Raw genomic sequence first — 22273 nt, forward strand, 5'->3', positions numbered from 1 at the left:
AGGAGCAGACATCCTCAGGACTGACCACTTTTGTGAGCTTCAGGAGCTCCTACTGCAGAGCAGGGGCAGGGTCTGATTCATCTTGGTCTTCAGCATCCGCGGTGGGGTCTGCCACAGGGAGCGCGGGTGGTAGGGGTGGAGCTGCTAAAGGATGATGCCAGCGGAGGGAGATTCAGGGCGGGGTTATACTGCCACCTGGTGGCCATAGCTTCACATAGCGCCCTGGGGCGCCGAGAGGTCTACCCTGAGAGGGAGTGAGTGAGCAGACTTTCACGGGTCTGGGGGCCAGGGAGGCCCTTAAAGAATAAAAGAAATCCCCACGTGAAGGGATTTTATTAAAGAGAAAAACGCCTCTCACTTGAGTCCTTGGGAAAGACATTCTAGGTCTAGGTGAGAGTCCAACTCCTCCCCTCTTCCATTTCATAGACTAGGACACTGAGGTCCAGAGAGAAATGATGAGGACAGAGGACCTCAATGTTGTTTTCCATCAAGTCAGCCACACAGATGGGATCTATTTTGGGACTTGTCTTAGGGTGTGGTCTCAGAGTGAGGAACTGCCCTGCTGGTTTCTAGTCACTCTCATTTGTGACCAAACATGGCCTCTCTTTGCACCATCACCCACCTTAGTCACCAAAGTTGGCACCACAAGGTGGCTTTTGGCAGCTTCTAAAAATAAAATCCACTCTCAGAGGGCCGGGATCAGACAAGAGGATTCTGGAGCGTGTGCTTCAGGCTCAGCAGCTTTAGGGCAGGAAGTACCTCAGAGACCATAATATCCAAGCCCCCATGTTTTAACAACAAGGAAGCTATGGCTCAGAGAAGGCAGAGAAGGGAACTTGCCAGAGGCACCACCTTCTTTCTGGGCCAGGACTCAGCTTTCTGTCTCTCTGAAGGCCATTGCCAAGGAGGTGGCTCAAAGTGCATTAGCATCTCCTGACTTGTTACATTAGTGAATTCTGATTTGTGTTCATCTTTCTGCCTCACACTTTGTTGACATGATGACTGTGGCCCATGATGGCTCACAGGGGTCTAGGGTGGGTGAAAGGAGAGGGGGCAAGGAGGTGGTGACAGGGAGGGAGGGAGAAGGGGGTCCTAGATACATGGTGGGGGGTCCTAGTTTGTGCCCTGTGGTCTCCAAGGAGGTAGGAACTGGGTCTCTTCCACCATGATGTTCCCAGCAGCTGGCACAGTGTCTGACACAGGCCAGGTGCCCAGTGAATGTCTGCAGGAGGGAAGCAAAGAGCTATCCTGCTTGGATCCAAGGGATCCTGTGGTAAGAAGAGTGTCCTCTTGGGGCACCTAGGTGGCTCAGTGGGTTAAAGTCTCTGCCTTTGGCTCAGGTCATGATCCCAGGGTCTTGGGATCCAGCCCCAAGTCAGGCTCTCTGCTCAGCAGGGAGACTGCTTCCTCCTCTCTCTGTGCCTGCCTCTCTGCCTACTTGTGATCTCTGTCAAACAAATAAATAAATAAAATCCTTAAAAAAAAAAAAAAGAAGACAAGTGTCCCCTTAAAGATGGGTTGTTTTCAGTGCCATCAGTCTGAGAAGTGCTGAGGCTTCCGTCTGAAATTCTGGGGACAGAGCTGTCTGTCGCTCTCTGGCTTTGAAGATGTTCAAGGGAATAAGATGCCAAGGGAAGGGGTGCCGGGGTGGCTCTGTGGTTAAAGCTTCCAATACACGATTTCGGCTCGGGTCATGATCTCGGGGTCCTGGGATCAAGCCCTGAGTCAGACTCCATGATCACCACGGGGTCTGCTTAAAATTCTCTTCTTCTGCCCCTCCTTTCTCTCTTTCTCTCTCTCATTCTCCCTTTCTCTCTGGCAAATAAATAAGAGGTTTTATTTATAAATAAATAAATAAATAAATAAGAGGTTTTATAAATAAATAAATAAACAAATAAATAAAACCTCTTATTTATTTGCCCCAGAGAGAGTGAGAGCGAGAAAGTGCACAAGCAGGGGAAAAGGCAGGTGGACCCCACGGAGGAGGCATTCTGAATAAATCAATCAATCTTAAATAAATAAATAAATATTGCTTTTTGTTTTTAAAGATTTTATTTATTTATTTGACAGACAGAGATCACAAGTAGGCAGAGAAGCAGGCAGAGAGAGAGGAGGAAGCAGGCTCCCAGCTGAGCAGAGAGCCCCAATGCGGGGCTCAATCCCAGGACCCTGGGATCATGACCTGAGCCAAAGGCAGAGGCTTTAACCCACTGAGCCACCCAGGTGCCTCATAAATAAATAAATCTTAAAAAAAAAAAGATGCTGGGGCACCTGGGTGGCTCAGTCGGTTAAGCGTCCTAGGTCAAGCCCCTGGGGTGAAGCCCCGCATCTGCATCCGTGCTCCCTGATCAGTGGGGAGCCTGCTTCTCCTGCTCCCTCTGCCACTCCTCCTGCTTGTGTTCTTTCGCTCTCTCGCTCTCACTCTCTTTCAAATAAATAAATAAATGGTGTCTTAGGGAAAAAAATGTCAAATGAATAAGTGAGGGGGCTTATGCTCCTGGGACAGGGTGCCCACCTTGAGGAGAGAAGAACAGGGTCTGTGAGCTCTGGAAAGTAAACCCTGGCTGTGAAGTCACATGATCCAGTCCCGGGTTGTTCTTCGGCTTTTTCCTCTCTGCTTTATCCCTTCATCTTACAAAGGAGGAAACTGACTCCCATGAAGTGATAGAACTGATATTAGGTCTGTAGGACTCCAGAGGAAATTCCTAAACTATGCTCCACGGCCTTGTTTGAAAAACCCAGCCTCATCCATGCTGGAGAACGCTAAGAGGTTAAAGGCCTCTTTACTCCAGTAAAGGATTTACTTGGGTTTACTGGGGGGTTGAGCTTCCCCATCCTCAGGCCTACATGGTAGTGACAGTGGGTGTTACCGAGGGTCCCTGAAGGAAGGAACAAGAGGTCTGGTCATCCTTCCCATGAATACTGGGGGAGGTGAAGGGACAGGTACGTGGAAGGAGACTGGCCTCAGGTTCAATTCTGCCCACATATATGAGCACCTACTGTATGCCAGGCCTAGGCTAGGCCTAGACAAATTAGAGGCAATGCCCTCCCTGAAGGTGTTGAGGGATATACACTGTGTCTCTGGGATGACAAACCCAGCTTGTCTAAACTGGGGTGTAGGCCTCGAGGAGCAGAGTGTGATGCCTGAGACGCCCCCTCCCTCTGTAGGCAGAAGTCCACTCTCGGCCCCTCTGTGGATGGCCCTAGCCAAGACAGGACTCTGCTGAGGCCCTAAATGGTGAGTATCAGGTCAGAGGACTCAGCCCGGCTTTTGTTCTTGGACACAAGCCCTGGAGAGTGTGTGAGGAGCAGGTGGTGTCTCTCCCTCCTACACGCCTCTTCCTCAGGTAGTGTTTCTCTGGGGCCTGGGGCAAGTCAGCTGAGGCACATGATGGCCAGCTACAGAGATGGCGTCAGATCTGGGGACAGGAGCAGGCAGGAGGGACCATCCTCCCATACACATCAGTAACTAGAGAAGAATTTCTGGATTATAAGTGGGGTGAGGCAGGGCGGGGGAGGCCTGAACACAGCTGTGGTGGCCCTTTTGTGACCAGCTTTTGTGGTTCACACATGACCACTTCCCAGGGATGCAGAGGGAGGCTGGTCTGGTCTGGAGACTGGTATGCCCACTGAGGTGCTGGCACCAGGCCTGTCTTCAGTGCCATTTGATTTCTGGGAACTCTAGGCTCCCCACCTCCGACCCCAACCTGGGTTCAGTCACCCTGGTTCACCTGGACAGGCCTTGGCTAACTTTGAATCTCGCCAAAGGTTTGGGATGGACATTTCTTTCCATTCAGAGGGTATAAAGGCTCCAGATGCCAACTGTCCACTTGGTCCCCAGAGTTCTCGGAGGGAAAGAGAACTGGCCGAGCCGAGCCCTCAAAAAGCTGCTGTTCCCTGGCCTTTTAGTCTCCATCTAAGGGAGAGTGCTCTGTGCTTCCTCAGAAAATGGAGATCAGGCTTCTCCATCTCTGCCTAATCAGAAAAGTAGCTGGAAGGTTCTCCCCCTGAGAACAGACTGAGCTCTGCCTCCCCAGGCACCCTGTGAAATCGAGCCCGAGTGCTCTCACTGTGGCAGAAGACTCTGCTGGGAAGGAATCCCAGAGGAGAGGCTGTCTCAGCTGGGTTATGAGCTCCGGAAGGACATTTGAGGCAGAGAGAACAGCACGTGCTGAGGCCCAGAGACAAAACCACCTGGTTGCGTTCCAGGAAGCTGTGGTTGGCTGCAGGGGAGAAGGGGTGGAAGGTGTGTGGAGAAGGCAAATCGGGGGCAGATCTTGTTGGGCTTCTCACAGCAAGAGTGACTCACAGAAGGGCGAAATTTGTTTTTAAGATTTTATTTATTTATTTGAGACATAGAGTAAGAGAGAGCACACAAATAAGGGGAATGGCAGAGGGAGAGGGAGAAGCAGGCTCCCCACCAAGCAGGAGCCTGATGTGGGACTCAATCCCAGGACCCTGGGATCATGACTCGAGCCAAAGGCAGAATCTGAACCGGCTGAGCCACCCCAGTTCCCCAGGGCAAAGCGTTTTGTTTTCTTTCTTTCTTTCTTTCTTTTTTTTAAGAATTTATTTATTTGACAGACCGAGATCACAAGTAGGCGAGAGAGGCAGGCAGAGAGAGAGGGGGAAGCAGGCTCTCTGCTAAGCAGAGAGCCGGACACGGGGCTCGATCCCAGGACCCTGAGATCATGACCTGAGCAGAAGGTAGAGGCTCCCAGGTGCCCCGGCAAAACATTTTCTGATGGAATTTTACTCCGTCACCGAGGAGTGCGACAGAAAAAGCTCTGGACTACGGCTGGAAGGAGTGGGTGGGTTCCTGACTGCTGCAGGCTACTCCTCTTCCTCCACCTCCTCCTTGCTGTTTTCCAGGTGTCTGTGGACGGTGTAGCCCAGAAAGGCACCAATCTTGCCCATGAGGGCACTGCCACCACTGGCCCCTGGGAAGCAAACATCACCAGGTCACTTGGGGCCCAGGCACCAGACCTGGGAATCCAAATGCCAGGAGACCATTAGTGAAGTCCAACTTCTTCGTTTCCAGTTCGAGAAACAGGGGGCCCCGAGCCCGGACAGGACTTCCGCAAAGTGAATCCTAGTTCCCCCTTGACTTGCCATCTCAAATCAGAGATATGTTTCAGAGATGGAAAATACACAAATAACAACTCATTCTCTTCACATCTGCAGTGAGCACACTGTGTTATTAATAATGCTAACAACAGCCACCTCAGTGGAGACCTCCCTGTGGGGACTGGGGGTTCACTAGTAAGGGATTTCATCCTCCTGGCAAGCCTGTGGCATGTACAAGCATCTTAGAGCAGCACAGGGCTGTTCCTAGCTTTGCCCACACCCTTCACCTCCCACTGCTGGGGTGTGGCCTGATCTGTGTCTTCTCTTCTGCCCCCTCCTGAGAAGGACTCTGTTCTCTTTTGGGCTGGTTCTTTGAGCTTTTGTCATCCAGAATTGAGAGCAGATGGAAGATTCAGGAAGGCAGAGGGGAGTCTGCCAGGGGCAACTTTTCTCTAGGATTTTGGAGGCCTCAGAGAGTGAGTGAGGGAAAGAAAAAGAAAGAGTGAGCAGCGAATGCATTTTTTTTTAATTAAAAATTAAAAAAAAAATTTTTTTTTCAGTATAATCTCTGCATTCAACATGGGGCTTGAACTCACAACCGAGAGATCAAAAGTCACATGCTCTACCAACTGAACCAGCCAGGCACCCCTCTCCACCACCTTTCTTTGCCAATCTGGTTCCCTGATTGAGCAGATTCATAAAATGTTATATTATGGATGGTCATCCCTATTAACAGATGAGGAAACTGAGGCTTGTTGTGACTTGGCCAAAGCATCAGTGAGGCACCTGGCCTTCGTGGTTAAAAGCGAGGCATAAAACGAGGTTCGAATGCTGGCTCTGGTGCTAATTCACTGGGAGAACTCAAGTAAATTATTCAGTCCCTCGGTGCCTCAGTTTCCCCATTGCAGGATGGAGATTGTAGTAACACCCGACTGCTAGAATTACCGGGCTCTGGCATCCCTGCAGGAGGGCCCCGCGCCCCACTCACCGAGGCTCTGCAGCGTGGCCACCAGCCCCCCGGCGGGCACACCGCCCCCGTTCGCCAGGGCAGACCAGCTCATCAGGGAGGCGGCCACCGAGTTGGCGGCAATGCCGGTGCTCAGGAAGCCCAGCGCGGGCAGCCCTGCCGCCAGGAGGCCTGGAGGAAGAAGAGGTGATGAGAGAGCGCCCGCGGCTGGGGTGCGCCCCACCTTCCCGAGCTTTGCGCCCTCCGGACCCACCTCCTCCGACAGCCATGCAGGTTAGCGCGCCCCATAACCCGGAGCCTCCGCCTTCCGAATCTTCCTTTTCCCGTTGTCGTTTGCCTATCGGGAGGGAACAAGGTGGAGTGGGGAGCAGGGTTCTCTACTCTGTGCCGGATGCTCAAAACCACCCCCATCCTTCCATTTCGGGGAGCCTCCCTTAAAGGAAGAGACCTCCCCCGAGGCGCCGTGCCTGGCGCAGAACTGGCACCGAGATACCTTTCGGTGGAACGGAGGAATTGACAGGTGGGGATTCTAATCTGGGACCCTGACTCCAGCGACCCGGAGCTGGCCATCGCAATGGCCCTTCTCGTCTGGGAATCAAGGATCCTGAGACTCTCTGCCGGGACTCTGAAACTCTGTGGGCTTCTTTATCCCACAGCCCTCCCAGGTGCGGGGACCCTTACCTGCCTCCACCCTGCAGCATGCGCAGAGCAGCAGGTAGCACAGGAAGAGCGATACCGCCTCTTGCCGCATGATGGCGCCGCGCTCAGTCTTTGTCACTGGCCGGGAGAAGGGGGAGAGGAAACAGATGGTCTCCAGAGCCCTTTTGGACCTGCTCGGTGGTTTCCCCGTCCTATTGGGGCGAATCCATAAAAAGCAGCGATTTGCTTTGGATTGAGCCCAGGACCCTCCTAAGGAGCCACGGGCTTTTAATCTCCTTGTGGCAACAACACAACAAACTGTACAGCCTAGACACACATTCAAGACTGTCAGAATTCAAACATTATAGCACAGAATAGGAAAATACATATGCCCCCCCCCTCACCTCTAATGTGATCTTTGTCAGCTCAATGAATTTTCCTTCAATTAAAAACGAATAACCTCTCATATATTGAGGACTTAGCACTTTATGGCACAAGGTCATTTATACCCATAACAACCCCATGGGGCAGGTACCATTGTTCTCAACCTCGTGTTATAGATAAGGAAGCTGAAACGGGGAGAGGTTAAGTAATATTCCTAAGACTGCCCAGCTAGGAAGTGGCAGTTGGATTTAAACCCACAGTTGACTGATGCCCAAACCCATACTTTTAGCAACCACTCCAGGTAACTTCATCTATCCTCAAAGATGAACTCACTGTCACCTTAGATCCTACATTAAAAGAGGTTTCAGAAATCGTCCAGTCCTTTGGGCAGGTAAGGTAGCTTGGTCTCCATTTTACAGATGACCAACTAAATCCAAAGAAGTGAAGTGCCAGGGTTAATTAAGGCCACAGATTGCTGAGTTGGTACCTATGACCTAAGTCTCATGCCTCTTAGGGTGTTGTACCCCCAACCCCCTAAAAGCCCCCAACCCATCTCCTGGGACCAGTCCTAGCCCATGGCACTACAAGGGACCCAGGGGCATAGCCTCCCTGAGGAACGGGTGTCCTGGCTCTTCGGGCATGAGGCTCACAGGCAGGGAGCCTGGTAGAGTTTGGCAGCTGGATATTCACACTTCCTAGCTTCTGGGTTTACCTTGGAGGGGGAAGAAGGTGAATCTTCCTTTCTTTCCCAGAGCCCGACGTTAGATGGGAACAGCAGTCAGGCAACAGCTCTCCAGCTGAAGGCTGGCTTTTTATAATCACATTTGGACTGCCTCCTCCCCCAGGCAACCAACCAATCCCAGTCCAGGTTTCCATTTCCTGGCCTCATCCTCGGTTTTCTTTTTCCTTTTCCTCCAGCTCTGTTTGCTCAGTGACCGCATCTCTGCAATACCCACAGGCAGAAACATGTAATTGAAGCGAGGGACTTTCTGAATAGCTAAGAGTATTCAAAGCAGATCGTACTACAGTGGGATCCAAGACCCCGTTGGGCTTCATGAAGCCCAACCACTAGTTCCTCTTGGGATGCAGAAGCCTTTCACAATTCAGTTCATAATAATGCCTACCCACGTATCAAGCACTTTCTGCATAGCAGGGCCTATGTAAAATACCTTATGAACATGATCTCTTTCCTGTCCCACAACAGTCCTGCAAAATATCATCTATTGTTTATAATCTTCACTCTGCAGAGCAGATTTAAGCTTGTGGAAATGAAGTCATTCGATTGCATCTTTTCTCAGGCTGACTGCTTCCGGGTGATGGGTGTATGGTAAGACTGGCACAGGCCATGTGCATGAGGCCATTGGCACACATCCTTTGTCATAAAATGGGTCCTCTGGTTCTGGTAATAGATTGAGAATTCTTTAAGCCTTTGGATAGTAATGCTTGCAGAAGCACAATGAGTAAGAAATGCAATCCTTGTTTGGAGTACACAGCAGTTCTAACAAGGATGAATCACTGCCTTCTCCAAAGTGGAAGGGAGCTGGTGTAAGTGACCTGCCACTAGGTGGCTGGCCATTCTCCCCAACCTATGTTGTTAACTGCAGCCTACAGTTCCCTGCTGAGTTATTTTTTAGCAGTTGCTGGATTAACTTTGGTGAGAGGGAGCCCAAGTTTCAGGACCCATTCATAGCGTCCGTCTTTGCCACCATGGCCATTTTTAAGTTGATGTTTTGCAAAGTAATAGAGTTGCTAAGTTCAGAACTTAGTTGACATCCACAATATGGGACATATGACCATCTGGCTGGACAGCCTCCAGCCACATTGTCTCTGCAGGATCATGTAATCCATTGGATTTAGGCTAAACTCCATCTATCACCTGGCCTCTGTTAGTCCCCACTCTAACCAGAAAGCGATGTTGGTATTTTGTGTCTGTTAGTTTCTGTGTCAGGTCAGACTCCATGTCTTTAATAATCTTTTGAAAATCGTGAATATTCTTCTCTTTCCAATGCATAGTTACTCCAGCAAATGTCAACAGATCCCTTTGGGAAAGGATAGGAGGAATATTTACTATATGTAACTATGGTATCACTCACTGCAGAATTGTTCCTTAATGGGGCATGACCTCTACTGCAGTCAAGGTGTTCCGTTCTGTGAACTTAGATCTCAGATCTGGATGAGGGACTGTGATTTTCCATTGTGGCAGCTAATGTCAGTCATCCACTTATCAGCTCTTGATTTTTTAAAAAGATTTTATTATTTATTTGACAGAGAGAGAGAGAGAGCACAAGCAGGTGGAGTTTCAGGCAGAAGGAGAAGCAGGCTCCCCACTGAGCCGAGAGCCCCATGCAAGACTTGATACCAGGAATCTGGGATCACGACCTGAGGCAAAGGCAGATGCTTAACCAACTGAGCCACGCAGGTGTCTTTTGATTTTTTTTTTAATGATATAAAAGTTGAGAGAGGATACCTGGCAAGGAGCATGTGACTATTAGGCTTGGGTTTATAAGTTCAAGCTCCACGATAGATATAGAGATTACTTACAAATAAAATCTTTTAAGCTTTTTTGTAAAAAATATTTTATTTGAAAGAGAGAGTGCACTCATGAGAGTAGGGGGAGGGAGGGGCAGAAGGAGAGAATCTCAAGCCGACTCCATGCTGAGCATAGAGCCCAGTGGGGGGCTTGATCTCACGACCCTGAGATCATGACCTGAGCTGAATCCAAGAGTTGCTTAACCAACTGAGCCAGCCAGGCTCCCCCAAATAAAATCTTTTAAATCAATCAATCAATCAATCAATCAATCAAAATTGAGAATTACCCAGTCAGCTGTCCTTCCATTCCATCTCCATAGTCAACTTGCCATAGATCCCTGCAGAGCAAGGCACCTTATTGTCACTTTGGCCTTGCTACCCATGACAGTAATCATAGTCACCTGGCCTTGGATGCCACCTCTGCCATTCTGGAATCCCAACATTACTGTTCATATTGGGAACGCCAGTTCCATGGCCACATCTTTTACTTTTCATCTCAGCCTACCAAAGACAAACACCACTAAGCTACTCAGATATGCTGAGGTCCATTTCTCAGTGAACCCCTCATTGCTTTGGTAAAGAGAGTATCCTCTGGGCCCTCTTAGAGAACATAATCAGGTGCTGAGTTCTTGGATCTTACATTTCCACCTCCTCGAACTTTCTGACCCTTTCTTAAATACTCTACCATGGAAATTCTAGGATCTTGACCTGATGTATTGTAGGCCACCATCCTGCTTTAAAGAACCATCCTTGCAAAGTATTAAGACTGTATTTCAATTATTTATTGCTGAGTAACAACCCTCCTTCCCCCCTCCAAAAAAAACGTTAAAGTCTTCAAACAACAATTATTTAATCAAACAAATAATCAAACAATTTATTATTTCTCACAATTCTGCAATCTGGGCTAGGCTTAGTTGGGTGTCCATATGATTTGTGTGGTATTTACAGGTGTTTTTAGGAGAAGAAATGAAAAGATGTCCTTTTCACTTACATACAGGGCACTTCAGCTGGGATAGATGGTACCCCTGTGGACTGGTCAGTCATCCCTCTTTAAAAAAAAAAGAAAAAAGATTTTATTTATTTATTTGACAGACAGAGATCACAAGTAGGCAGAGAAGCAGGTAGAGAGAGAGGAGGAGGCACTCTCCCTGCTGAGCAGAGAGCCAGATTTTAGGCTTGATCCCAGGACCCTGAGATCATGGCCTGAGCTGAAGACAGAGGTTAACCCACTGAGCCACCCAGGTGCCCCCAGTCATCTCTTTTTGAGAAAGATTTATGTATTTGAGAGAGAGAGAGAGAGAGAGAGAGAGAGAAGGTACAGAGGGAGCAGGGGCAGAGGGAGAAGGAGAGAGAATCCCAAATAGACTCCATACTGAGCATGGAGCCCAGTGTGAGGCTTGATCTCATGACCTTGAGATCATGACCTGAGCTGAAACCAAGAATTGGATGTGGATGATTAACTGACTGTGCCACACAGTTTCCCCAATCATCTTGTAATATGGTGTCTCAACATGGCTAAATTGTACTTCCTCACAGTAAGAAGGTCTCAGTGCGGGTCTTAAATGGTGGCTGGCTTCCAAGAGGGAGGAAATGGAAGCTGCCAGTCTTCATGAAGTTTAGGTCTGGAACTGGAACGGTGTCCTTCTACCATATTCTGTTAGTTAAGGCAAATCACAAGACCAGTCCAGATTCAAGGAGAAGAGGAAAACAGACTCCATCTCTTGCTGTGAAGAGTAGCACATATATAGAGGAAGGGAAGGAATTGATGGTGACCATCTTTGGAAACTATCTACCAGCAGCAAGGTCTAGTTATCCCTTTTGTTGTTGTTGTTGTTGTTTAAAGATTCTATTTATTTATTTGAGAGAGAGAGAGAGAGAAGGAGAGAGAGCACAAGTGGGGTTTGGGGCAGAGGGAAAAGTAGACTCCTGGCTGGGCAGGGAGTCCCATGTAGGGTTCAATTCCGGGACCCCAGGATCACGACCTGAGCTGAAGGCAGATGCTTAACCAACTGAGCCACCCAGGAACCCCTGAGATCTAGCTATCCTTGCAAGAATATTGAAGACTGTGGGGTGCCTGTCTGGCTCAGTCAGTGGAACATGAACTTTTTGTTTCGGAGTTCCAGGTTTGAGCCCCACATTGGGTGTAGAGATTACTCAAAATAAAATCTTTTTTTTTTTAAAGATTTATTTATTTATTTATTTCACAGACAGAGATCACAAGTAGGCAGGGAGGCAGAGAGAGATGAGGAAGCAGGCTCCCCGCTGAGCAGAGATTCCTGACTCGGGCTCGATCCCAGGACCCTCCCTGGGCCTGGGTTGAAGGCAGAGGCTTCAACCCACTGAGCCATCCATGGGCCCCTCAAAAGTAAAATCTTGAAAAAAAATAATTTTGAAGCCTGAACTATGGGACAGTGGTCCACGATGATGAAATCCCTATTAGCCAGTCTTACGTTCTGCCATACCTGCCCCTCACAACCATGTCTAAAACCCCCAAGATCTCTCCCATATATATTAACTATATATTTTTTGATTCCTTTGATGTGTAGCTTATTTTTCCAGTTCAGGACTTAAATTTCCCCACTCGGGATTTGCCGAAAACTGACCCCGGTTATTTGAGGAGGTAATAGGAGCAGGTCTTGAGGAGAATAAGTGTCATCTTAAGAGGCATCTGCTTGGGGCGCCTGGGTGGCTCAGTAGGTTAAAGCCTCTGCCTTCGGCTCAGGTCATGATCCCAGGGTCCTGGGATCGAGCCCCGCATCGGGCTCTCTGCTCAGCAGGGAGCCTGCTTCCTCCTCTCTCTCTGCTTGCCTCTCTGCCTACCTGTGATCTCTGTCTGTCAAATAAATAAATAAAATCTTAAAAAAAAAAAAAAGAGCCATCTGCTTCGTGTAAGATTATGCACAGTCTGAGGATATTGTTCTTCCTTGGCAAGAGGGCGGGGGCTTCTCTATCCCAGGTCTCTCGGCAAGAGGGCGGGGGCTTCTCTATCCCAGGTCTCAGGGTCCTATTCTTTCCCTGTCAGGACTTTGACTCTGACGTAGGAGACCTACTTAAGTTACAAATTCAGAGTCCTTTCCGGGACTCCTGGGGGGCTCAGTCATTGAGCATTTGCCTTAGGCTCAGGTTGTGATCCTGGGCTGGAGCCCAAGCCGGAAGTCTGCTTCTCCCTCTCCCACTCCCCCTGCTTGTGTTCCCTCTCTGGCTGTCTCTCTCTCTCTCTGTCAAATAAATAAATAAATAAAACCTTAAAAAAAAATAGAGTCCTTTGCAACTGTGCCACTTATAACCTACCTGATCCTGGATGTGGTTTTTTGTGGGTTTTTATTTTGGTTTTGGGGTGTTTTGTTTTGTTTTTGTTTTTTTAGTCTTCCCTTCAACACAAGAGAAAGCTTTCATCATTGTTGTCAACCAAAGGGCAAGGTTATCACTCCATTTGCTACCAACAATGAGATGTCTATTGCCTTCACATACATGAGAAAAACTACCACAGAATCATACCCTGAAGGTCTGTTTCCTAGGACCTCTTCTGGAACTAAATATCAAGAGTGGATGATAATGCTTTCTCGGGAGTTGCGATCCCCACAGCTAGGGAAAAAGAGAAGTGAAACAGAAAAGGAAGGAAAGATACAAGTTAGTGCATTACTTCGCTGGCCAGAGTCCCACAAAAATCAAAGCCAGTTGCTCAGTCACATGGGATCACTTCAAAGAGGTCACACAGAGCCACCGTGTCTCAGAATAGTTCATAAGAAGGATGAGGCGTGAGGAATTTCTCTCTAAGCAATTTTTCACTCTCTGGTCTCATGGTCACCAACAGGGTCTTAACAGTCTGCATTTTGGAATCGTGTGAATTCGTTCCACTGGGCTGTTTCTGGGCAAGCAGAGCCTTCATGGGTCCACTTGGGTCAGACATGAGTGCCAAAGCTTCTGTGCTTCCCACTACAGCAGGCTTCATTGAATTCATGCCAAGGACTAGCATTTGCCTCCTCCCCACGATGTTGAGGCATCCGGTAATGTCTGGAGACGAGGCAAGGATAGGGACTGCTGGAAGAAACCCAAACTGGGTCCGGGACAGTGAGAATAAAGACTGGCATTTATGGAGTGCCTGGGTGGCTCAGTTGGTGAAGCGTCTGCCTTTGGCTCAGATCATGATCCCAGGGTCCTAGGGATTGAGTCCCATACCAGGCTCCTTGCTCAGCAGGGGGCCTGCTTGTCCCTCTCCCTCTGCGGCTCCCCAGCTTGTACTCTTACTGTTCCTGTCAAATAAAAACCCTAAAAAAAAAAAAAAAGGGCAGTGGGTTAAGCCGCTGCCTTCGGCTCAGGTCATGATCTCAGGGTCCTGGGATCGAGTCCCGCATCGGGCTCTCTGCTCAGCAGGGAGCCTGCTTCCCTCTCTCTCTCTCTGCCTGCCTCTCCATCTACTTGTGATTTCTCTCTGTCAAATAAATAAATAAAATCTTTAAAAAAAAAAAAAAAAGACTGGCATTTTCTTAGAGTGAGGTGGGAAGCTTCTGGAAGGATTTGACCAGAGTGACATGGTTCTAGCAGGATTAATCTGACTGCCCAGGAGTCAATTGCAAAAGGCCAGGTGTATCAGTCGAGGTTCTATCAGAGAAGCAGAACCATTAGGATCAGAATAAAATGAGGGGTTTGTTATAGGTATTTAACTTGATATAATTACGAGGGCTGGTTAAACAGATGACACAGGCTGCTGCTTGTGTATCTGGTGCTGGGCTAGGAGTCAACAAGGCAGATCCAAGACATGGGTGTTCTGAAAGATGGACATGAAGTGGTGGATGTCAAGGTCAAACTGGGCCTCTGAAGGTGAACTGGAACCATCAAGGACAAATTAGATCTCTTTTTGGTCTTTCCGCACCTCCAAGCCTCCAGTTTTGAGGAGTAGCAATAGAAGCTGATGCCCTTCATCGATACACACACTTCAGCTTGTAGTTGGAGAAGCAGAAGACAGAGAACTGGGGGTTGCTGGAGGAGTTGTGGGTCTGGCTACTGCCTTACATGGATAAGGGGAGATAGCAGATCAGGGAAAACAAGCATGAGCTACAGCAGCATCTGACCCTGTATCAGCCTTCCAAGACTAGGCATGACTACAGTCTCTCTTCTGCCAAATCCTGCCTAAATCTTCCTCTGTGGCAAATTCTGGCACAAAGCTACACAAGAAAGGGAATTCTGGGAATCATAGTTCTGGCTTAGCTAAATTGACAGAATACAAATTCCACCACACCAAGTAAGAAATTAGGGTGGCTTGACCCAGAGTATTGGCAACAGGGATGGAAGAAGGGCTTGAACTCTGGAGGTATCTTGAATATCCCTTACTCTCTGAATCTGTTTGTTTGTAAGCCTGGGTGGTGAATTCTGATGCAAAAGTAGCATGTGTTGAGTGAAAATCATATGCCCACCATGCACATCTATAGAGGCTGGGACAAATGTATAAATAGAGGCGCACCTATTACATCTAAATATTTTAAAACTCTAAATGAAGACACAGCATATAATTTAAAATGTATTCTAGCTTGGGGCACCTGGGTGGCTCAGTTGGTTGGGCGTTCAGGTCTTGATCTCAGGTTCGTGGATTCAAGCCCCATGTTGGGCTCCATGTTGGACATGGAGCCTACTTAAAATTAACTAAATAATAAAATAAAATATATTCTCTCTGTATACCAAAATGACAAAATAAAAAATATGTGTAGACTTATAACTTTTATGGGACCAAAAGTCTATCACAGTGAAGGCATTTCATGATCACATTACATATCTGGGTTTTCAGGTGATGGACTGGAAATATTTGGACAAGGGATACAAAAAATATACATAATTAATAAATTGTTATATATTTATTCCATATAAAAAAGTGAGAAAAAAGGGCTGACCTGTAACTCACAGCTGAACCACGTTACTGAACATAAATGATCTCACAGAATGCCAATACTCAACTGGTTACATGTTTACTCTGAGACCATGATAACATTAGACAAAACAAGGACACTTCATATGTTATTGTAGCACAGATAGCAACAAGATCACTCAGAATATCAAGCTACCCTTTCCTCCTTAGCTAAAATGAGTGACTGCTACTTTTTTTTTTTAAGATTTTATTTATTTATTTGACAGAGAGAGAGATAACAAGCAGACAGAGAGAGAGGGGGAAGCAGGCTTCCTGCTAAGCAGAGAGCCCAATTCAAGGCTCAGTCCCAGGAACCTGAGATCATGACCTGAGCCAAAGGCAGAGGCTTTAACCCACTGAGCCACCCAGGCACCGCATGACTGCTACTTCTTTTTTTTTTTAAGATTTTATTTATTTATCAGAGTGGGGGGAGAGCGAGCACAGGCAGACAGAATGGCAGGCAGAGGCAGAGGGAGAAGCAGGCTCCCTGCTGAGCAAGGAGCCCGATGTGGGACTCGATCCCAGGACGCTGGGATCATGACCTGAGCCGAAGGCAGCTGCTTAACCCACTGAACCACCCAGGCGTCCCTGACTGCTACTTCTTAACAATTAGTTTTACCCTCGTGCTAGTCTTGTCTCCCTATGGATAAGATTTGTGTATTGAGGGGCGCCTGGGTGGCTCAGTGGGTTAAAGCCTCTGACTTCGGCTTGGGTCATGATCTCGGGGTCCTGGGATTGAGCCCCACATCGGGCTCTCTGCTCAGCAGGGAGCCTGCTTCCTCTTCTCTCTCTGCCTGCCTCTCTGCCTACTTGTGATCTCTGTCAAGTAAATAAATAAAATCTTTAAAAAAAAAAAAAAGATTTGTGTATTGAGATTCCCAATTATAGAACTGCCCTTGCCTTCTGACACCCACAGAGTGAAAGCAACCCCTCACTATCTTACACTTTCCCCAAGTCATTCAACCCTAGTCCAGATCCTATAAAAGGATCTGTTTGTAACATTCATGTTTCCCAATGTGTCTATTCTTCCTCATTGCAATGGGTGATAAATCCCAATTTTATTTATCTATAGGTGTGTTTCCAGTGGTTTTTGGCTGAAGAGCTTTAACACACTTAGAATATATCTTTCTTGACTTTTTTTTCACCAAAATTACTAATTTTTTTTTTAAAGATCGTATTTAAATTCCAATTAGTTCACATACAGTGTAGTTGCACCTTTCATGCTCATGCTCAGCTCCTGGAAGGCCCCTTGCAGCCTTTCCTATTCTGTTAGCCCTTAGAACTGGCTTTGAACGTGTGGCTGTTAATCCTCTGGAGGGGCTTCCAGGCTGTGGCCTGCATCTGCTCTGGGCCTTCTCTGTCACGCCTAACCACCTAACATTAGTTTCAGGGATAAAAGATACTTATTCAGTACTTCCATACAACACCTGGTGCTCATCACAAGTGCACTCTAATATTTCTTTCTTTTTTAAAGTGTCTTATTTATTTATTTGTGAGAGAGAGTGCGTGTGAGCACGAGCAGGGGGAGAGGCAGAGGGAAAAGCAAGACTCCCCGCTCTCCAAAATACTTAAATCATCTATTAAAAGTTAAAAAAAGCAAATATACACATTAATATGACATTTAAAATGAAAATTTAGGGGTGCCTGGGTGGCTCAGCAGGTTAAAGCCTCTGCCTTCGGCTCAGGTCGTGATCCCAGGGTCCTGGGATAGAGCCCCGCATCAGGCTCTCTGCTCGGTGGGGAGCCTGCTTCCTCCTCTCTGTCTGCCTGCCTCTCTGCCTACTTGTGATCTCTATCTGTCAAATGAATAAATAAAATCTTTAAAAAAAATAAAATGAGGGACGCCTGGGTGGCTCAGTGGGTTAAGCAGCTGCCTTCGGCTCAGGTCATGATCCCAGTGTCCTGGGATCGAGTCCCACATCGGGCTCCTTGCTCGGAGGGGAGCCTGCCTCTCCTCTGTCTCTGCCTGCCACTCTGTCTGCCTGTGCTCGCTCTCTCTCTCTCTCCCTCTCTCTCACTGACAAATAAATAAATAAAATCTTTAAAAAAAAATAAAATGAAATGAAAATTTAAGGGACACCTGGGTGGCTCAGTCAGTCGAGCATCTGACTCTTGATTTTGGCTAAGCTCGTGATCTCAGGGTCATGGCATCCAGCTCTACACTCAGCATGGAGTCTGATCCTGCTTCGGCTTCTCTCTCTCCCTCTGCCCCTCCCCACACTTGTGCTCTAAATAAATAAATAAATACCTTTAAAAAAAAGATTTTATTTATTTATCTGACAGAGAGAGACACATCAAGAGAGGTACCAAAAGCAGGGGGAATGGGAGAGGGAAAAGCAGGCTCCTGTGGAACAGGGAGCCCGATGTGGGGCTTGATCGTGACCTAAGCCGAAGGCAGACACCCAACGACTGAGCCACCCAAGAGCCCCTAAATAAATACTTTAAAAAATAAAATGATAAAGTTGATACATTTTTGTTTTGAAAATTCTATCAAGTCTTACTAAATTTTTTTTAAATAAAACTTTCTGCCCTTTTAGTGTTTAATATCCATCTAGATGCCAATAGAAAGAATTGGTACTATGCCTCACACATGTTACATCTAGATCTATGCATACCCAGATGAGTAATAAGATTTGTTCAATTGGAAAACATCCCTCAGCTGCCATGTGTAACTGTTGTGAATGCCAAGGTAATTTATGAGTACCTCCCATTTGGAATTGAAACTGAAAGAGAAACAGGAAAATGGACACTGGGCACTACTGGAAAATGATACTTTGTTGTGCCATAATTTATTACATTCATGCCATCAGAGAGGAAAGCTTTGGCAAGGCAATGAATTTGTCAGTTCTCTTGCCTGAACTGGTTCTTTCAGCCTTCTGCAGACTCTGAAGAGATGTCTGTTTTCTGATGTTGGCAGTGACACCACCTGTAAACCTTTCCTGCGATCAACACAATTCACTTTTGTTTTGGGAACACAGGACCCAAGATTTTAGCATCATTCCCTGGGACATGAACTGTGCTAGTCCTAGATGTTTATGATTTCGGGTTGTGCTGTGCTAACGCTGAACTTCCAAATCCTGAAGCACGGATGTATGTGGTGATGCGGGGTTCTCTAAAACAGAGGGCTTGGATCTAAGCATGGTGGTGTCAGGTCTCTGATATTGAAGGATATTTCAAAAATTTTATTTGTGTCCCTTCAGTTTCTGAGTTTAGATAACAGGAGTTCAACTAGTGAGTTGTTATTTCAATATTTCAACCTGTTATTTCAATAATAGAACCAATCAATAGCATTTATGGACCGATCAGAGGTGAGATAAGAGGGAAAGAGAGAAGTCAGTGATGACACCAAGATTTTTCAGCCAAACAACTGGGAAAATGGAGCTGTCGTTAACGGAAAGGGAGAGGACTGCAGAAGGAGCTGGATATTTTTTTTGGAGATACCAAATTTGAGATGCTTTCTAGACATCCAAAGGGAGATTGAGACACCTAGGAGAAGGACTTAGCATAAGTCGCACCATTTTTGTAAAAAGTGGGCATTTCGTAATGCAGCCATGTTACCGTACCCGTGTTATTGGAACCTTAGCAGAAAAAAACGCAAAATACTCCAGATAAAACAATTCCCGGAAATGTACCCCTACCTTAGATATCTGCTTACCCCAGCATTTTTGCTTCTGTACTGTGCTTGGCAATTTTTAGAAACTGGCAACAGGATGTGGTTTATGCCTTTATAAGTCTACCCCTGAGTTCATTCGAGGCTGCAAGATTTTGGAGTGCACGAGTCCCCTCACAGCCGCCGGCTTTTTAATAAAGACTCCTCAATTTGGCCTACTGAATGTGGTGTCCATCTGTAAAACTCGCTGCTCTAGATATAACAACATGTCAAGTTCAGGGGAGAGGTTGGACTAGAGACAAATTTCTTTTCTTTTCTTTTCTTTTTAAAGATTTTATTTATTTATTTGACAAAGAGAGAGACAGAGAGAGGGAACATGAGCAGGGGGAATGGGAGAGGGAGAAGCAGGCTTTGCTCAGAACAGGGAGCCCGATAGGGGGCTTGATCCCAGGACACTGGGATGACCTGAGCCAAAGCAGCTGTGTAACAAATGAGCCACCCAGGAACTCTAGAGACAAATTTCAAAGTCATTGGTAGTAGAAAAGCCAAGAGCTACATGAGATCTCATAGGATGAGTGGATAAAGAGAAAAAAGTCCAAGTACTTTTTACATTCCCTACCAGTTGTACCCTGCATGAACTAGCCTCAACCAGGCAGGCAGTGGAGGAACTCACTGGAAGAAATCTGGGTGCCTGGATGACAACATGGAACATTAGTCTTTCGACCATTATTGTCATTTTCAGCTGCTGTAACAGAATACCATAGACTGGGTGGTTTATAAACAGCAGAAATGTATTTCTCACAGTTCTAAACTGGAGAGTCCAAGATCAAGGTACCAGCTGGTTCGGTGTTTGGTGAGAACGCTTCCTGGTTGCTGTTCTCCCACCATGTCCTCACCTGGTGGATGGGAAGCTCTCGAGGACCTCTTTTATGAGGGCACTAATCCCATTCATGAAGGCTCAGCCCTCATGAGCTAATCATGTTTGAGTCTCCACCTCGAAATACTATCACATTTGGGATTAGGTTTCAACATGTGAATTTCAGGAGGACATAAACTTTGTGCATTGCAATTACACTAGAGAAAAATAGACATCTGTCTTGGTCAAGCCATACTGATCATTCCTGTTGCTACAGCAGCCTAGTCTTACCCTAGGTGGCAAAGCTCATGGAGGTCCCTACCCCCAACATAGTCCAGGAGCAGAAGACAGGAATGGTTGAAGGGTGTGGCTCCTCATTGCTGGACGGTGGTTCAGGGAGCAGTGGAACATTTCCTACAATCGCCTTGAGCAAAGCAGGTATGGCATGTATAGCTGGCAGACATGAAGGGAACTTACTGTCTAGTTGAGGAGAACATGGCAGCGAGACACATGGGCCAATGACTTGACACCAGATGGGAAAGAGGACGTCAGTATGGACAGATGACGAAGACTAGATAATCTTTACCCTGCTCCAACCCACATGTGTTTGCAGCTCAAAAACTTCCCAGAACTTAGGTACAGCTCTTGGGAAGGTGTGGACAGACTCTAAGTTACTCCTGCCACTACTGTTCACAGCAACTTTCAACTTGTATCCTGGTTCTCATCCCTATTCACCTACTCAAAGGCTTTGTTCATTGAACTTCCTCCCACACCATCAAGTTTCCCTTTTACTGTAATAACCCCCTTTGAGGAAATAGAAAGGTAAATCTTCTCTTGCCTCTCACAATCTCTTAAAATTATCCTTTGTTGTTGTGTTCCAAATCCTCTAAATGCTTCTCTCTACGCACTGACTCCACTTCCTCACCTCCCATTCTCTCCTTTTTTTCCCCCTGCCCCATCTGTCTTGAACTTAGATCTCAGTCAGGCTTTTCCTCCTGCCAACCCCATGCAACTGCTCTTGTCCACCCTGCCAAAGCTCTTATCAGCCTTTACAAATGATCACAGCTTTTTTTTCCCCCTTAAAGTTTACTTATTTATTCAAGCAATTTCTCCACCCAATGGGGGCTTGAACTCACAATCCTGAGATCAAAGAGTTGTGTGCTCTTCCAACTGAGCCAGCCAGGGCCCCAGTGATCACTTCTTTCTTGAAGACCTTTCTTCACTTGGTCCTGAGACTCAGCACTCTCCTGAGTTTCCTCCTAACCTCACTGACTGTACCTTTCCAGTCTCCTGTTTTCTGGAAGACCCCTGCCTCTCTCCTCCACCCCATCCTTCACTCAAGTGCCTGCTGACAGGCCTAGTCCTGAGGCACATTCCTGACAATTCCATTGAAAATAGAGCCTCTCCCATTATTCTCTCTCCTTTTGCCCTGCTTTATTATTTTTTTTTAATCTGAGCACTTATCATCCCCTGAAATTATATTATACGCTTGTTTACTCCTGTATCAGCTATCTCCCCAACCCCTACAATGGAAGCTTCATGACAGCAGGGGACTTGGTTGTATTGGTTGTTGTACTTTTTAAAAAGTAATCTCCACGCCCAACATGGGGCTCAAATTCACAACCCCAAGATCAAGAAGAGTTGCACACTCTACCAAATGTGCCAGCAAGGCATCTCTGTGGCTGTACTTTTAAGACCTAGCCCTGTACCCGATACATCAGTGCATGTTGATTGGATAAATAATAGAAATTAGATCGTTATATGTCAATATATCTCAATAAAGTCAGAAAAATAATTTTTTTAAAAATTAGTTTTTAGAAGTTTTATTTCTGAATTTCTTCTTCTTCTTCTTTTTTTTTTTTTAAAGATTTTATTTATTTGACAGAGAGAGAGATCACAAGCAGGCAGGCAGACAGAAGGGGGGAAGCAGACTCCCTGCCAAGCAGAGAGCTCGACATGGGGCTCCATCCCAGGATCCTGAGACCATAACCTGAGCTAAAGGCAGAGGCTCAACCCACTGAGCCACCCAGGCGCCCCTATTTCTGAATTTCTATACCAAATTAATATATGTGATAGAAGACAGTTCTAACTTTTATCAACTCCCCTTTCTCCACCCCAGACCTCCACCATCCTCCTTAACATGAGGATTTTCTGGAGTTGGTGGATGGGAGGTAAGCAATGACACTCCGGGAGAGCTGACCCAGTTGAAGCTAAGGTCCCCTCTCTGGACTTCCTAAGCACAACACAATTTATTCATCCATTATTCTGTCAATCATTATTTCTTTTTTCCCCCCTTTCCTTTTATATTATGAACAATACTGC

General features: G+C 46.8%; 2 protein-coding genes and 1 long non-coding RNA gene across 8 annotated transcripts in view; 1 reads left to right on the forward strand and 2 right to left on the reverse strand.

Annotated features, from left to right (window-relative positions):
- Positions 1 to 22273, forward strand: part of LOC309841656 — a 963915-nt gene that overhangs the window by 825402 nt on the left and 116240 nt on the right. The window lies entirely within an intron of this gene.
- Positions 1 to 22273, reverse strand: part of WASF2 (WASP family member 2) — a 937387-nt gene that overhangs the window by 131590 nt on the left and 783524 nt on the right. The window lies entirely within an intron of this gene.
- IFI6 (interferon alpha inducible protein 6) lies at positions 4322 to 7931 on the reverse strand. Of its 4 annotated transcripts, none has more exons than XM_082684926.1 (6): positions 7770 to 7931; positions 6716 to 6811; positions 6288 to 6371; positions 6056 to 6205; positions 4683 to 4940; positions 4322 to 4458 (listed from the first exon to the last, which is right to left on the reverse strand). In XM_082684926.1, the coding sequence occupies exons 2-5, from the start codon at positions 6783 to 6785 to the stop codon at positions 4834 to 4836; spliced, it is 411 nt and encodes a 136-aa protein (XP_082541052.1). In that variant the 5' UTR covers positions 6786 to 6811; positions 7770 to 7931; the 3' UTR covers positions 4322 to 4458; positions 4683 to 4833. The 4 variants fall into 4 exon arrangements, with proteins under 4 accessions (XP_082541052.1, XP_082541051.1, XP_082541049.1 ...); XM_082684925.1 differs by having other exon boundaries at positions 6013 to 6205; XM_082684923.1 differs by having other exon boundaries at positions 6013 to 6205; positions 6716 to 6885; positions 7770 to 7878.

Source organism: Mustela nivalis (assembly GCF_964662115.1).
Source record: "Mustela nivalis genome assembly, chromosome: 10".
NCBI classification, from domain to species: domain Eukaryota; kingdom Metazoa; phylum Chordata; class Mammalia; order Carnivora; family Mustelidae; genus Mustela; species Mustela nivalis.